Consider the following 14,572-nt stretch of genomic DNA (forward strand, 5'->3'; position numbering starts at 1 on the left):
TTAAAAATTATGGCGTTTGATTATATGTGCCACAAATGTATTTGTTTCCTTTTTTTGTGTGCTTTCTTATACTTTTCACATTCAACAGTCTCATAAATTTATCATCAATTTTGTTTATAGTTGCTAAAATTGTGAAGATATTTTTCTATTCGAATTTCTAATTTTTGTTATCATTAGATATATGGTATTTGAGTTGTATGATGTATGTTGTGAGTTTTTTTTGTCATACCTAATTATCTGCTTCCCATTGCATGGCCGTTAGATATTGGATAATTATTTAATTTCTGATCATCCTATTTTAAAGATTTGTGTTAACATATTCTTAGCTTGGTCTCCATTACTTTTTTATATTGACCAATTTTTTTAGGAGATTATATATATTTGTTAAATTGAATAATTAAATAAATAAATTAATATAAATAAATAATGAATTAAAAATGTTATTCAAGAAGAATAGAGAAGGACAAGAAATTCTTGTTTTCATTGAAAAATAGATTATTTTTATTTTTTTAAAATATTTTATTAAAAGTTGATTGGTTGATTATTAAGTTTTTGTCAAGTAATCAAAATTGCTGACATACATTATTAGAAGAGACAATATGACTTCAACTTAATGTAGAAGAAGTTGGTATTAACTTTTATGTAATAAAAATAGATACATGCTTGTATAGTTGATTTTGTTCTTCTTAGAAGGTCCTTTCTTTGTTGTAGATTGACAACTTGGAACGTGATATCCAAGAAAAAAGGAAGCAAATGAGGGTGTTGGAACAAAGAATAACCGAATGTGGCGAATCTTCTGTGGCTAACTCATCATTAGTTGAAATGCAGCAGGTATTAATATGGTATTGAAGTTAACCTTTTTAGATTTGAAGGGTGCTTCTTTATATAGGTGCATGTGCTTTAAGAAAGCTTACTTATACTTTCGATTTTCCTTTATTGGCTTGTTGGCACAGACAGTTACAAGATTAATGACTCAATGTAACGAAAAGGCCTTTGAGTTGGAGGTAAGTAATATCTTATCCATGTTAGAATATTTCTTCACTAACCAATTTATGTCCCCCATCTATTTTTTCGGCATTGCATTGTGCATGTTCAACATGATCCACGGGCAACCCCCTAGTCGTTAGCTTGTAATAACTAATGTCTTCTACATTATCTGTAGTTAAAATCTGCAGACAACCGTGTCCTTCAGGAACAACTAAATGATAAGGTATGCGTGTTTCCTGTGCAATGGGTCTCCCGTGTGCATTTTATTTCTTTATCCTTTTAAGTTTACCGACTTTCTTAAAGTTGAAGATGCTGAAATCTCTTACAATTAATTACAAATTTTCCTATTTTGACATTCTTCTTTGGTTTGTCTCTTGTGCAGTGTAATGAAAACAAAGATTTGCAAGAAAAAGTAAAGGTGCTAGAGCAGCAACTGGCAGCAGTAGATAGTGGTACATCGACGGTGTCTTCAGAAAGGCCCATATCTAGAGGACACATTGATGAGTTAAAAAAGAAAATACAGTCCCAGGTATCTGAGAATTTATTGCATATGTTGTTGCAAAGTGTTCTAAACCTAAAGAAAGTGGAAAACCACATCCTAAAAGCTAGTTATTAAGGAGAAAGAATCACTCTCCTTAAATACAACATCAAGTATCTATACTACTTGATGTGAGGCTTTGGACACACTATAATACCCAAATCTCTAACAAATCACTGACCCTGAAAAATCGACGTCTAGCTTGTCTTCAGTCTATCAACACTGACCCAGTGGCCAGTGGTAGCTACTCGTCTATTGACCATCAGTGTTCTGTATTTACCTTAATATAGCCTATTGGTAGCCCTACTCTTGCTGCCAACAACCTAAGTTCCGATACCATTGTTAGAATAGGCAGTAGCAACAGGGTAAGAGTAAGAGGTGTAATAGAATTATAGAAGAGTGAGTAGAAGTGAGAGAGTGGATAAGAAACGGAGGAGCTCGAAGATATCCAGGTGATACCCTCCCAGTCTCTGATGTATTAATTGAAGAATAAAATGCTAAAAGGTAGAGAGCAAGGTAGCATTAGAGAGGCTACCACTCTCCTTAAGTCCAGAGGTCCTGACATCCCAAATCGTTTCTCTTTTCTATTGATTCCCTTCATCCCTCTTATATACATTGTGGATCCTCTCTCCTGTAACATAATTTATCCCTCTCTCACACCCTCCCACTAATTTTCCAGCTGTCCTATTTGTTACATCTGCTGGTCCACTATATTTTCGTTTTCAACCCTCTTATCTTTCACTATTCTACTGTAAATAAAAGACAAAAGCGCTATTTTTTACCTTTCTTCTCTAGCTGAATGAATTACCTCTTTTTCCTCATTCTTCTTGTTTTCTTCACTTGGGTACTTAACAAAAGGCTGAATGGGTTATGTGCTTTCAAATATCATTTGCTGGTTTTCTATCCAATTATTTTCCACTAGACTAATTTGATTACGTGATGGAAGGACTAATATGATTAACTTAAAATCTTTAAAGAACTAATTTAATTAAAAAATTCTTTTGAGGACCAATTTGAAAAACGAGTAATCTTTCTGGGACAAATTTGACCATTCACTCGGATTAGCATTGAACCTACTATTCAATTAGAGAATTATGCTATAAATATGAATATGATATAATAGTATAGTTATGCATGATATAATTGGAAACTCAATTTCTCTCTTGGTCCTAATTCTAGGATTTCTATTACATTCTCCCTGGATTTCTACTTAATACTCTATCTCTTGATACAAATTCGTATCAATTTGAATCCTTTCTATAAATAATTGCAAGACCAAAGTAAAGTGAGAATTTTAGAATGGAAGGTAACATTTTTTAGGATGGATTAAATGTTGTTAATTTTTATTTCTTACATAAATCGGTTATAATATGAGACATCTGCAGTACATAGTCGATTCTAAATCCGGATAAAAGAGAAGAGTTGTATTAGGTTTTCGACAGCCAACATAAAAACATAGTCGAATCTTCATGACATGGACTAAAGACGTTATTGCGCTAAAGCTAGGTCGTTGCTTGTAAGCAACGCGCTGTATGGCTCGCGTACAGTGTCAAATAAGCAAGAGTCGCTGCATCAATGCTCGAGTGTAGTGTTAAATGAGTAAGGATTCCTGTGTTTCATGAATGGACGAGGGTAAATAAGTTAGTCCACAAAGAAAAAGGTAAAGGTAAAGGTTGAAGCGATAGAAGGCTGAGATTAGTGCTTATGCACCGCAAGTGAGTTCGGACGAACAACACAAGATAAGGTTTTAGGAGGATATAGAGAGTTTGGTCTAAGATATATTTTTCGGAGATAAGATTTTCTTAGGAGATTTAAATGATCATGTTAGAAGAGAAGTGATTGGGTATGGAAGTATTCATGGAGGCTATGGCTTCAGAATGGTTAATACTGAAAGTAAAATTATTTTGGACTTTTCCTCAACTTTTGACATTCTCATCGCAAATATATGTTTTAAAAAGAGAGACAAACATCTTATAACCTATATAGGAGTGGTATGACAAGCTCTTAAATAAACTTTTTTTTGTTGAGGAGAGTCGACCGAAAATTTTGCATTAATTGTAAAATTATTCCGAGAGAAATTTTAACAACACAACATAGGATGCTCGTTATGAATTTTCGCGTTGAGCAAAAGTTAAGGAAAAGACATATGAAAAACCCAAGGACGAGGTGATGTCGGATGAAAGATGATGAATAATAAGCTTCCTAAGATGGGTAGGAGAAGAGGCAAAGTGGTAAGGGAATGGAAGTGTGGAGGAGATATGAAGGGAGATGACAGAAGTTATTAAAAGAACAGTAAAAGAAAATTTTGGTAAATCTAGAGGAATAGGACCAAGAGACAAAGTCCTGGTGGTGGAATACGAGTGTACAAGAAAAAATAAAGGCAAAAAGGGAGTGCTTTAAAGAGTGGTTTTTGTGTTGCAATACAGATAATTGGGAAAAATATAAGGCGGCTAAGAAAGAGACAAAAGTGACTGTAAGTAAAGTAAGAACAAGAGCATAGGAGGATCTGTACCAGTCTTTAAACACAAAGGAATGAGAAAAATGTATATATAGAATTGCAAAGAGTCGTGAAAGAAGAATGAGACTTGGATCATATTAAGTGCATAAAGGAGACAAATGGAGAGGTTTTGGCTTAAGATGAAAAAATCAATAAAAGGTGAAAGAGCTACTTTTACGAAATAGTAGTCTTTATACCGCAATGCAGATAATTGGAAAAAAATATAAGACGGCTAAGAAAGAGACAAAGGTGGTTGTAAGCTAAGTAAAGTAAGAACAGGAGCATATGAGGGTCTCTACCAGTCTTTGGGCACGAAAGAAGGAGAAAAAGGTATATATAGAATCGCAAAGAACCGTGAAAGAAGAACGAGAGATTTGGATCAGGTTAAGTGCATAAAGGATAAGGATGGAGAGGTGTTGGCTCAAAAGGAAAAGATTAATAAAAGGTGGAAAAGCAACTTCCACGAGTTATTTAATGAGGGACAGAAGACTCTTCCGAGCTTTAGTCGGTTATGCACGAGGGAAGAAGGTCAAAATTTCGACTACTATTGAAGGATTCGAGACTTTAAGGTAAGAGGCTCTAAAGCGGATGAAAAATAATAAGACAATAGGACCCGATAATATTCCGATTGAAGTTTGGAAGGTCCTTGGAGAGAAAGACATCAGTTGGTTAACCAAGATTTTTAATGAAATTTTAAGGTCAAAGATGTCAGATGAGTGGAGAAAGAACACCTTGGTATCTATTTACAAGAATAAAGGGGTATACAGAGTTGCGAAAATTATAGAAGGATTAAACTCATGAGCCATACCATGAATTTATGAGAAAGGGTGATAGAATGGAGGCTGAGACAAGAGACAAGTAACAGAGAAGCAATTTCGTTTATACCAGACAGATTCACCACTGAAACTACACCAAGGGAGGTCTTATGGGAGTTTTTGGAAAGGAAGAGAGTAAGAATTGCATATACTCGTACAATTAAAGACATGTATATTGTGACTACAACTAATATGAAGACTCAAGATGGTGTGACAGAAGAATTTTCTATTGGGATAGGATTATACGAGAGATCATCCTTAAATCCATACATTTTCACATTAGTTTTGGAAGTACTCACAGAGCATATCCAAGAGCCTGTGCTATGGTGCATGCATTTTGCCGATAATGTCGTTCTTATGGGAGAGTCATGGGAAGACTTAATAAGAAATTAGATTTATGGAGAGAAGCTCTAGAAGTGTATGGTTTGCGCATAAGCCGTAGTAAGATAGAATATATGCAATGTAAGTTCAGCAGTCGAAAGAAAAATCCTAATACAGAGGTGAAGATTGGAGAAAAGGTTAAAAGTTTTAAGTATCTTGGGTGCATCATACAGGATAGTGGAGAGATTGAACTGAATGTAAATCACAGAATCCAAGTAGGTTGGTCAAAATGACGGAGTGCGTCTAGTTTTGGTTTTACATGTGACAAAAAAATGTTTTTAAAACTTAAAGGTAAATTCTATTGCACTACTATCAGACTGGCTATACTTTATGATACAGAGTGTTGGACGGCCAAAGGGGAACACGAATATAAGTTAAGTATAGTAGAGATGAAGATGTTGAGATTGATGAGTGGTCATACGCGATTAGATAGAATAAGAAACGAAGATATAAGAGAGAGAGTTGGAGTAGTACCTATTGTGAAAAAGATGGTAGAATCGCGTCTCAGATGGTTTGAACATGTGACAAGAGGACCGACAGAGCATCCAGTCAGGAGGGTGGATGAGATGGAAGATGGATAAGGAGTAAAAGGCAGATAAAGATTTAGGAAGACCATCCATGAGGTGGTCAAATGAGATCTATATGTGGATGGTCTTTTTATAGACATGATATATGATAGAGTTCAATAACATCGTTTGATCTATGTAGTCGATCCCACCTAGTGGGACAAGACTTTGTTGTTGTATTATTCAATTACTAGGTCCTGTTGAATTTATGCCTTCCATAGCTCTTATTGGTGTGACAAAATGGAGTAAATAAATACGAGGAAAGGAGATGTTGCTAATCTTGCTATAAGATGATGTGGCAACAATATAGAATACTGTGTCAAACTTTTAACAATACTACTTTGGTCTCTTCTTTTATAAATAGATAAATAGATAGATTCCTTTGCCGTTTTCCCTTGCCGTTCCTAGATTATTATCAATGAGGGAAACATGGCCTAGGTTTACATTTAAAATCATTTGAGGTCTTTTCTATTTAATTTCACTGAAGGTACATTTGTCTTTTCATATGTTATCAGGAGATAGAAAATGAAAAACTAAAGCTAGAGCAAGTTCACTTATCAGAAGAAAATAGTGGATTGCGTGTGCAGAATCAGAAACTCTCTGAAGAAGCTTCTTATGCCAAAGAGCTTGCCTCTGCTGCTGCTGTAGAACTGAAGAATTTGGCTGGGGAAGTCACAAAACTTTCGTTGCAGAATGCAAAATTGGAAAAAGAATTGATGGCTGCACGAGACCTGGTCAATTCTCGTAGTGCTGTTATGGCAAATGGTGTCAACCGCAAGTACAATGATGTTAGATCTGGGAGGAAGGGGAGATTTTCTAGTCGTGCTAATGAAATTTCGGGAGCTGGTCTAGATGACTTCGAGTCATGGAGTCTTGATGCTGATGATTTGAAGCTGGAACTGCAGGCTAGGAAACAGCGAGAGGCAGCTCTTGAGGCTGCCTTAGCTGAAAAGGAATTTATGGAAGAGGAATACAGGAAAAAGGCTGACGAAGCCAAGAAGAGAGAAGAAGCCTTGGAGAACGATTTGGCAAATATGTGGGTCCTTGTTGCCAAGTTAAAAAAAGAAGGGGGCGCTGCCCCAGAATCAAACATTGATAAGAAAAATGATGGTGCAGAGCATATGGATAATCCAAAAACTGATGACGTTGAAAATATTGAACCTAAGGAGCAAGTTTTGGATGTATCAAAACCAGACATTGATATTCCCAAGGATGAACCGTTGGTTGCTCGCCTTAAGGTAACACTTTTCCTTAGTTATTTATATGGTTTATTGTTGTGGGAAAATTCTTTTAAGTGATTTTGCTTTGTTTGATCACCAGAATATATCGTAGTGCCACTTTCTATTTTTCTTCCTAGATATTTTTTTTTTCAACTTTATTGGCACACAAGTTAGGCTTAGGAAGAAATCTTTTGGGATGAAAGGTCGAGCAGTATGTATTGTGAAAAAATTTGATAAAATTTTGCCTGAAGTATGATCATGAGAGAACAAAACCTGTTTAAGCCACAATAAAAAGTAACGTAGAGACAAAAAAAGAAACTGTAGGTGAATGAAATGATTAGTAGAGACTAAGATATAAATTACTTGTCTATAAAAAGTATTTATGATAGGACTACTAAAGCATTATCGATCTTATGTATTCAACTTCACCGAATGGGAAAGTACTTCATTTTTGTTATTAGGTTTGGCAAAGCACATATTATTTTCATATTTGCTGCAAAATCATGTAATAAATGCTGATATAAATGATTCTTCGAATTTAGTTTTTGAATTATGATTTTTCACTTCAGGCACGCATGCAAGAGATGAAAGAGAAAGAGCTAAAAAATAATGGAAATGGTGATGCCATTTCCCATGTTTGTAAAGTATGTTTTGAATCTCCGACTGCAGCAATTCTTCTTCCATGCCGGCATTTTTGCTGTAAGCCTTTTCGAAGCTTATCTGAATATTTTATTCTTGTAAATTTTGTTGATTTTTCTTCAAATTGTCTCTATTTTTTGGTCCGGATACTTACATCTTCTCGTTTGCTCTTTACAGTGTGTAAATCTTGTTCACTTGCTTGCTCCGAATGCCCAATATGTCGCACCAATATTACAGATAGACTTTTTGCTTTTACACCTTAACCCTTTTAATAGAGGTCTTGCAATTATATTATAATATTTTAATCAACCTATAAGCTGTTGTTTAGTAACATAATTTAATGTGTTTTCGCTTGTCTGTTTTAAATTTTTGCAGGGACTTGTTTCATTGAGTGAATATATTCCATGCAACTACGGATGCAATTCTTTTATTAGTTTTCCTGTATGTAAAACTATTTTAAAGGTATATCAAATTCTCATTTCCTTTACTCTGCCCCAAGAGAACTGTATAATAGGGGGAGACGGGTGCGGGGGAAGAATGTAAAAAGGGAACAGTGTAAACTGCACTGCTGAAGTACATATTATGCGCAATGTATGCTTCTTTTCTGTAATACATCAGAAATTTTTTGGCCATCCTCTCTAGTCTATATATCGTGTTAATCAAAACTTGAATTGCTTAGTTTAGTTTAGCCAATTAACTTTTACTAATAATGAATCGTGGAGATTCTTTATTTTGCCGAATGATCTCATAATTACTACTCCAAGAAACATAATCTGTTCAATATTGTGAGCTTCTTCTTTTGACTGTCTTGAAAGGTGTTACACCTATTTCAATCCTAGTTCCTAGGTTGAATTATTGACGGCTGCAATATACGTGGGAAAGGTCCTACTTGAAAGGTATCAACCGATAGAGTTGAACAGTATAGATGTTTCGCATCATTAAATTCGGAAAATTTCAAATCTGATGTTCGATTGAACTATGCTTTACTTTGAAAGTTGAATGAATTGATATTAGTTTGAAAATTGATGCCATGTGCACCCGGCTATTGATGGGGAATGTTATATGCAACATATATTACTTTTAAATATATAACTAAAATAATAAAACATAAGGTATTTTTTATACCATAAAAAAGGTACAAGATAAATGTATAAAACAAACTGTACAAAGTACAAACATCATTCATCGTTCAAGATTACCAGGACTCTGGCCTTCTTACAAGAAAAGTATAACATAGAACATTTTTGTGTTTACCGGCACCTTTTTGGCTTGGTCAAAATTTACAATAATGTGCATTTCAATAGAAAGCTCTTGGAACCGCCTACTTTTGTTCGTGTGTACAAATTGAATAGTACAGATTCAACACTTGAGTACCCTCCATAAGAGTAAACGATTTTACAATTTGCATGTGAGACTGTCAATAAGACTTCTCAATCATATTCCAGATCGTGTCAAAGATTAAGCCTGTAGTCCTGTACTCTTAACATTCTCGACTATTGAAAAGTAATTACCCAAAAACTTGAAGTGATACGTAAAATGTAACAACCGTCCTCTTCTCCTTACAAAACTTCAATTTAAGATTTTAAAATAGACTTGAAATGTCTCAATATTTTAAAATTTGAATAAAAGTCTAACAGCCATCCTAAATCCATTTGTTTTATGATTTAAATACCCTAAAGTTCATTCTTTTCAATCCTATTCTTCTACCTCTTTCTTCTTCCACCTCTTTCTCTCACAAGAATATTCCGTGTATGAACACAAATAAGAGTTAACTTTATAAGTTGATCAAGTCTTCTTTCACCTCTTTCTCTCACAAGAGTATTCCGTGAGTGAATACAAAGAAGAGTCAATTTTATAAGTTGATCAAGAAGCGTTAGAAAAAGTACGAATTTTTTTATTTTACATGTCTTCTCATTATTATGCCAAATTTTTATTATCTATGTTTTACTATACATAGCCTTACTTTTTCATCCTTGATACTTGTTAGGGGCCATAGCCCAGTCTGCTACAAAGATCTGGCATGGTTCCGAACACTTTAGGAGCTAATTTGGTAAGATTTTATCGGATTTAGGGCTGGATAAGGGTCTCAAAAATAGACCCCGGTCATTATTTCGGGTCGAGTCTGGGCCATAACTCGGGTCACCTGAATTCGGTCCGGTGGCTCAGTCATCATACACAATTAATATTTTGTGTTATTAGTGATGAATGATGGCTATTCTTATGTGGAATTTAAGTATTGTAAACTTTAATATTTTGTGTTATTAGTCATTATAAGACTTTAGACTAATGCACAATATTGTGTTATTTGTATTGATTGAAATATTTGGTGTTATTAGACAATATTAGTATTGATTATGGTTACGCTTTAACGGCCCGGTTTTCACCCGATTTTTATCCGACATAATCGTGGCCCGAAAGTGTATAGATTTCATCGGATCTAGGGCCAGATTCGAGTCTAACAAATAGATCCGGTAGATATTTCGGGGCAATTCTGAGTCACATTAAATCTGGTTTTACTCGACCCATAAACACTTCTAATACTTATTTTATGACATTAATCCTTCTTTTTTCACGCATATACTTAATTTATCATCTAAATTTTTATCACATACAAATTTATCATTATATAAAATTTTTAATTAGAAATACATACATATTTTTATAATTTTGTTGATTGATACTATTTCTATAATGTTATCATTATATTACAAACCATGTAAGTATTTATATTTTGTGAACTCTATACGGATTATTTAATTTGCACCATCACTGTTATATTTTTGTAAAAGTATAATCCTACATATTTCTAGGTTGTGCCATTAATATCGTTATCTTACTATATTACTAATCTTTAAATTAGAGATTATATACATATTTTTATGCAATTTGTATATATTATTATTACTATTATTATTGTTACTTTTTTACATTTATTCTTTATTCTTACAAATACACATGCATAGTTCTTATGTTAAAAGTATATATATTCCTTCTTGATATAATTCTTTTTTTTTGTGTAAATTTTAAATAACCTTGATTATTAAAAGAACCGAAGAAATGATTATTCGGTAAGTAAAAGTAATCGTAAAGTCAAGATATTAAGATGATTCTTTGATAAATTAAGATAATTTTTTCATAAGAAAGGTGATTGCTAAATTTTTGGATAAGAACTTTTGGTAAACAAAGAGAACTCTCACTTTTTTATACCGATTTAAATTTAATACCTTTTATAAATATTAGAAAAAAAATAATAAAAAGTACAAAAGAAAATATGATTATGTTTTTGTTCTTTCTACCTAATTGAATATGATAATGTTACAGTTATTTTCTTTAAATTTTTTCTCTTTTTTATTGCTCAAGAAAAATAGAGTACATGCCATGCTTTTCATTTAAAAATCCCATAAATGAACTGGAGATACACAAGAATGAGAGTTTTTTTTGACAAATATTTAATTTATGGCGTATTCTATTTCTTCAATTATTTTTCTTTAGATATTTAATTGAATACTAAGAACTAAGGTTCATAGGATACTGTGTTTCTATCAAACGTGTCTTCTTTTTTTTTTTTAATCCTTTTTTACTTTACATAATACTTAAATGTGATTTCTTCTCAATGTGTAACACCTACTCAAGGGCTTTAATAACTTAGTTTGGGGTGTTACATAAAAGTACATGAATAATTCACATAATAGTCTTCTGAATGTTTATGAATGCTCGACTATCATAACCGACAAACACCGTATTAACACTGTTTCGTGGATTATCTAAAACTGGATGTAGATTGGGTTTGTTTATGAGACCCAAGTATTTAAAGAAAGTGACCTCCGACTTGTCTTGCGTCAGGGAGTCGCCGTCCGAGTTATATGTGTGAAAGGACGGGGGGTGGTACCTGCAAAAAATTCCAATACCTAAGTCAGCAAAGAGTTAAGCAGGTTTTAGTATATTGGATTTTAAGTATACCTAAGGGGTGTCAGTGTATTTATAGGTGATGAGCCAATAACCACCGTTGGAGTAGTTCCACTATTAGTGGTGGATAACCGTCCCTTTTTTTCTAGGGGTTGTTGAGATCTCTCTTTTAGAAGTAGGTGAGAGGTAGCAAGGATTAGTTATAAATCATTCAGGGGGGAGTTATCACTTTGTAGCATTCTATCTGACCTCTTGAGAGGTCGGTTACTCGGTAGCTGTCTTCTGAGCTTTCTCTGCTTTGGGCCTGGCTTATGTTTTGGGCCAGGGTATGAACAGTGCCCCTGCTCGAGGTCGAACTTTATGAAGTCAGACTCGAGCAATCAGATGATCAAGTCAAAATGTTGAGCTGTGGCGAAGTTGTTTCGTAGTTTTGAGGTCTGAAGCCAAGGAGGTTGGTCGACTCAACATGATTTGAATGATGTAACGTTTTCGTAACGTTACTCCGTAATTATTTGTGCACTTTTCCGTACGCTATCATTTTGTTGTAGTGTAGTTGTTACTTCCTTAAAAGTTGTCGTTTGGTGACCTGATATTACAAGTCGTTTTCATATTCTGTGAGACTTGCTCTCTTTATACGACTTATTTTTTGCCAAGTCTTTTTTCTAAAATTGATTTGTACAACTCGTTCTTTCCGAGTTTATTTAAGGCTTGTAGGCTCTGTATTACTGGTTTTAGCATATCTTGCTTAACCAGAGAATATTTCTTGTCCTAGTTTCGTACAACTCATTCAGTTCTAGTTGTTTTGAGGATCCATGACTTGTTTTAATAAAAATCACCTTTCTAAAACTTATTCTGATTTTATACAACTCGTTTTATACCGAGCTGTTTTGAAAATTGTAGATTTGTTGCACGACTTTATTTTTGGTACAAATCGTTTATTTTGAGACATAATTATTTCTCGATCGAATTTCATGCAACTTGTTTTAGTTCGAGCAGCTTCATGACTTGTTTTAATACAAATCATTTTTGAAACTTATAGTACTAACTTCGTACGACTTGTTTTGATACAAATCGTTTATTTCAAAACTCGTAATTATTTCTGAATATAACCTCGTCTAGCTCGTTTGATACGAGTAGTTTTAACGTTTTATGATTTGTTTCATTTCAAATCGTTTAATTCAAACGTGGCTATTTCTTGATCTAATTTCATGCAACTTGTTTAAATTCGAGCTGTTTTTAGGACTTCACAACTTGTTTTAAGTACAACTTGTTTATTTTGAGTCCTTTTAAAGTATCAGATCATCTTTATAGCCATCGGACTTCGTTGCTTTATCCATCGTGCCCCTACTCGATGTCGGGCTTTATGAAGTTGGACTTGAGCAATCAAGCGGATTGGATTATCGAATGAAGCCTTTCAATAATTTGTTGAACCCGTTCATTCCGAGTTTTTTTATACAAGTCACTTTTTTGAAGCACAACTCGTTATATATCAAGTTGTTTTGCGCGATTTGTTTTAATACAAATTACTTAGATCATATGGTTATTTTTTACTCGATTTTGTTCAACTCATGAGATTGAGTTGTTTTAAATCATCAAGCCATATTATAACCAATGGACACCAATTTGAACCTCGTCACTTTATCCAAGCGACCATTAAAAAGGCCGGGTCATAATTTTTGCGTTTTGTCGAGCATAGATTGGCGCCTTAAGTGAAGGGATTATATGTTTATTCCATTCCCTTTCTAGTTTTTACAAGGGTTTTATCCTTGTGTGTGATACAGCTCGTTTTACGCGAGTTATTTTAGAGGATTGTTTCAATTTTGTTCGAAATGTTTACAATCCTTTCTTTCCTTTGCAACTCCTTTTCTGTACGAGTTGTTTGGTTAAAGGATTGTTTTGATTTTACTTTAAAGATTCACTTTGATACAAATCACTTTTTAATGCTTTGCTTTAATGATTTATTTTGATATAAATCACTTTTAAAGCTTTGCTTTCAGATAGACACAACTTGTGCTTGACACAAGTTTGTTGAAAATATGGTTGACTGGCACAACTCGTTTAATCCGAGTTGTCCTTATATTGTTGTGGATGCTAGAACAAGTTTTCTTTGGACAACTTGTTTTTGTGAAATTATTTCATTTTATACGACTAGATTGTTTATATTTAGAACTTGTATAGATGAGATCGTGTGCTTAAAATTTTGTACAATTTATTTGTTACTCGTGTGGATCGAATTGTTAAATCGTATTCATGCCTCGAGGGGTATATTTAGTTAAGTTACTTTTGCGACTTGTTTTAAACACAACCCTTTTGGCCCGAGTTGTTTCGAGGTGTTTTTTTTCCAATTCGCGTATGTAGCTTCTTGCCACCAATTGGTTCCTCGTCGCTTCATCCGGGCGACTTTTATAGGATTGGCCTGTGATTTTCATGGTTTGTCAAGTTTCAATTGGTGTGTTTTATTTGTAGAAAATCAGTTTCCATAAGAAATTGTATTATCTCCTTATGTTGGAGGTGTGTCGTACCTAGGCAGTTCGTCACCTTTGAGGTCGGACACTTTGTAGTAGCCATTTTCTAAGACTTTAGTAATCTTGTAGGGTCGTATCCAATTTGCTATAAGCTTTTCTTTTCCCGACCTCTGTAACCCGATATTATTTCTTATCAGGATGAGGTCATTTGTGGCGAATCTCGTTGCCATCTTTTATCTCAAAGTCTCTTTTCTTATCCGAGTTTGCTCTCAAATTTCTGGAATGAGGTCGAGCTCTTCTTTTGTGTTCCAACTTTATTGTAGAATGTTGCCTTTAGTTTTTCTTTATTTATGTCAATCGGAATCATGACTTTTGTGCCATATGCATGACAAAGGGAGATTCTTCAGTGTTGGTTTGAGGCATTCCATGTGCTTATAGTATTTATGTGAGTTCTGAAAAGTTTGTCAGTAGAAGCTAGCTTGTAACACCCTTTTGTCGGTGACCTACCCCCAGATGAATTCCACAGATTTCACTTTGGGTTTCATCTAGAACCTCTTA

General features: G+C 34.0%; 1 protein-coding gene across 1 annotated transcript in view; it reads left to right on the plus strand.

Moving 5' to 3' along the window:
* LOC107608911 (kinesin-like protein KIN-7D, mitochondrial) overlaps window positions 1–8,275 on the plus strand; it is a 15,706-nt gene extending 7,431 nt beyond the window's left edge. The window contains exons 19-26 of the mRNA XM_021105952.1: window positions 712–831; window positions 954–1,004; window positions 1,163–1,210; window positions 1,370–1,516; window positions 6,300–7,022; window positions 7,574–7,703; window positions 7,821–7,920; window positions 8,019–8,275. Coding sequence (XP_020961611.1) covers window positions 712–831; window positions 954–1,004; window positions 1,163–1,210; window positions 1,370–1,516; window positions 6,300–7,022; window positions 7,574–7,703; window positions 7,821–7,906 — 1,305 coding nt within the window. The 3' untranslated portion in view covers window positions 7,907–7,920; window positions 8,019–8,275. The remainder of the gene's footprint in view (window positions 1–711; window positions 832–953; window positions 1,005–1,162; window positions 1,211–1,369; window positions 1,517–6,299; window positions 7,023–7,573; window positions 7,704–7,820; window positions 7,921–8,018) is intronic.

Source organism: Arachis ipaensis, chromosome B07 (genome assembly GCF_000816755.2).
Source record: "Arachis ipaensis cultivar K30076 chromosome B07, Araip1.1, whole genome shotgun sequence".
NCBI classification, from domain to species: Eukaryota; Viridiplantae; Streptophyta; class Magnoliopsida; order Fabales; family Fabaceae; genus Arachis; species Arachis ipaensis.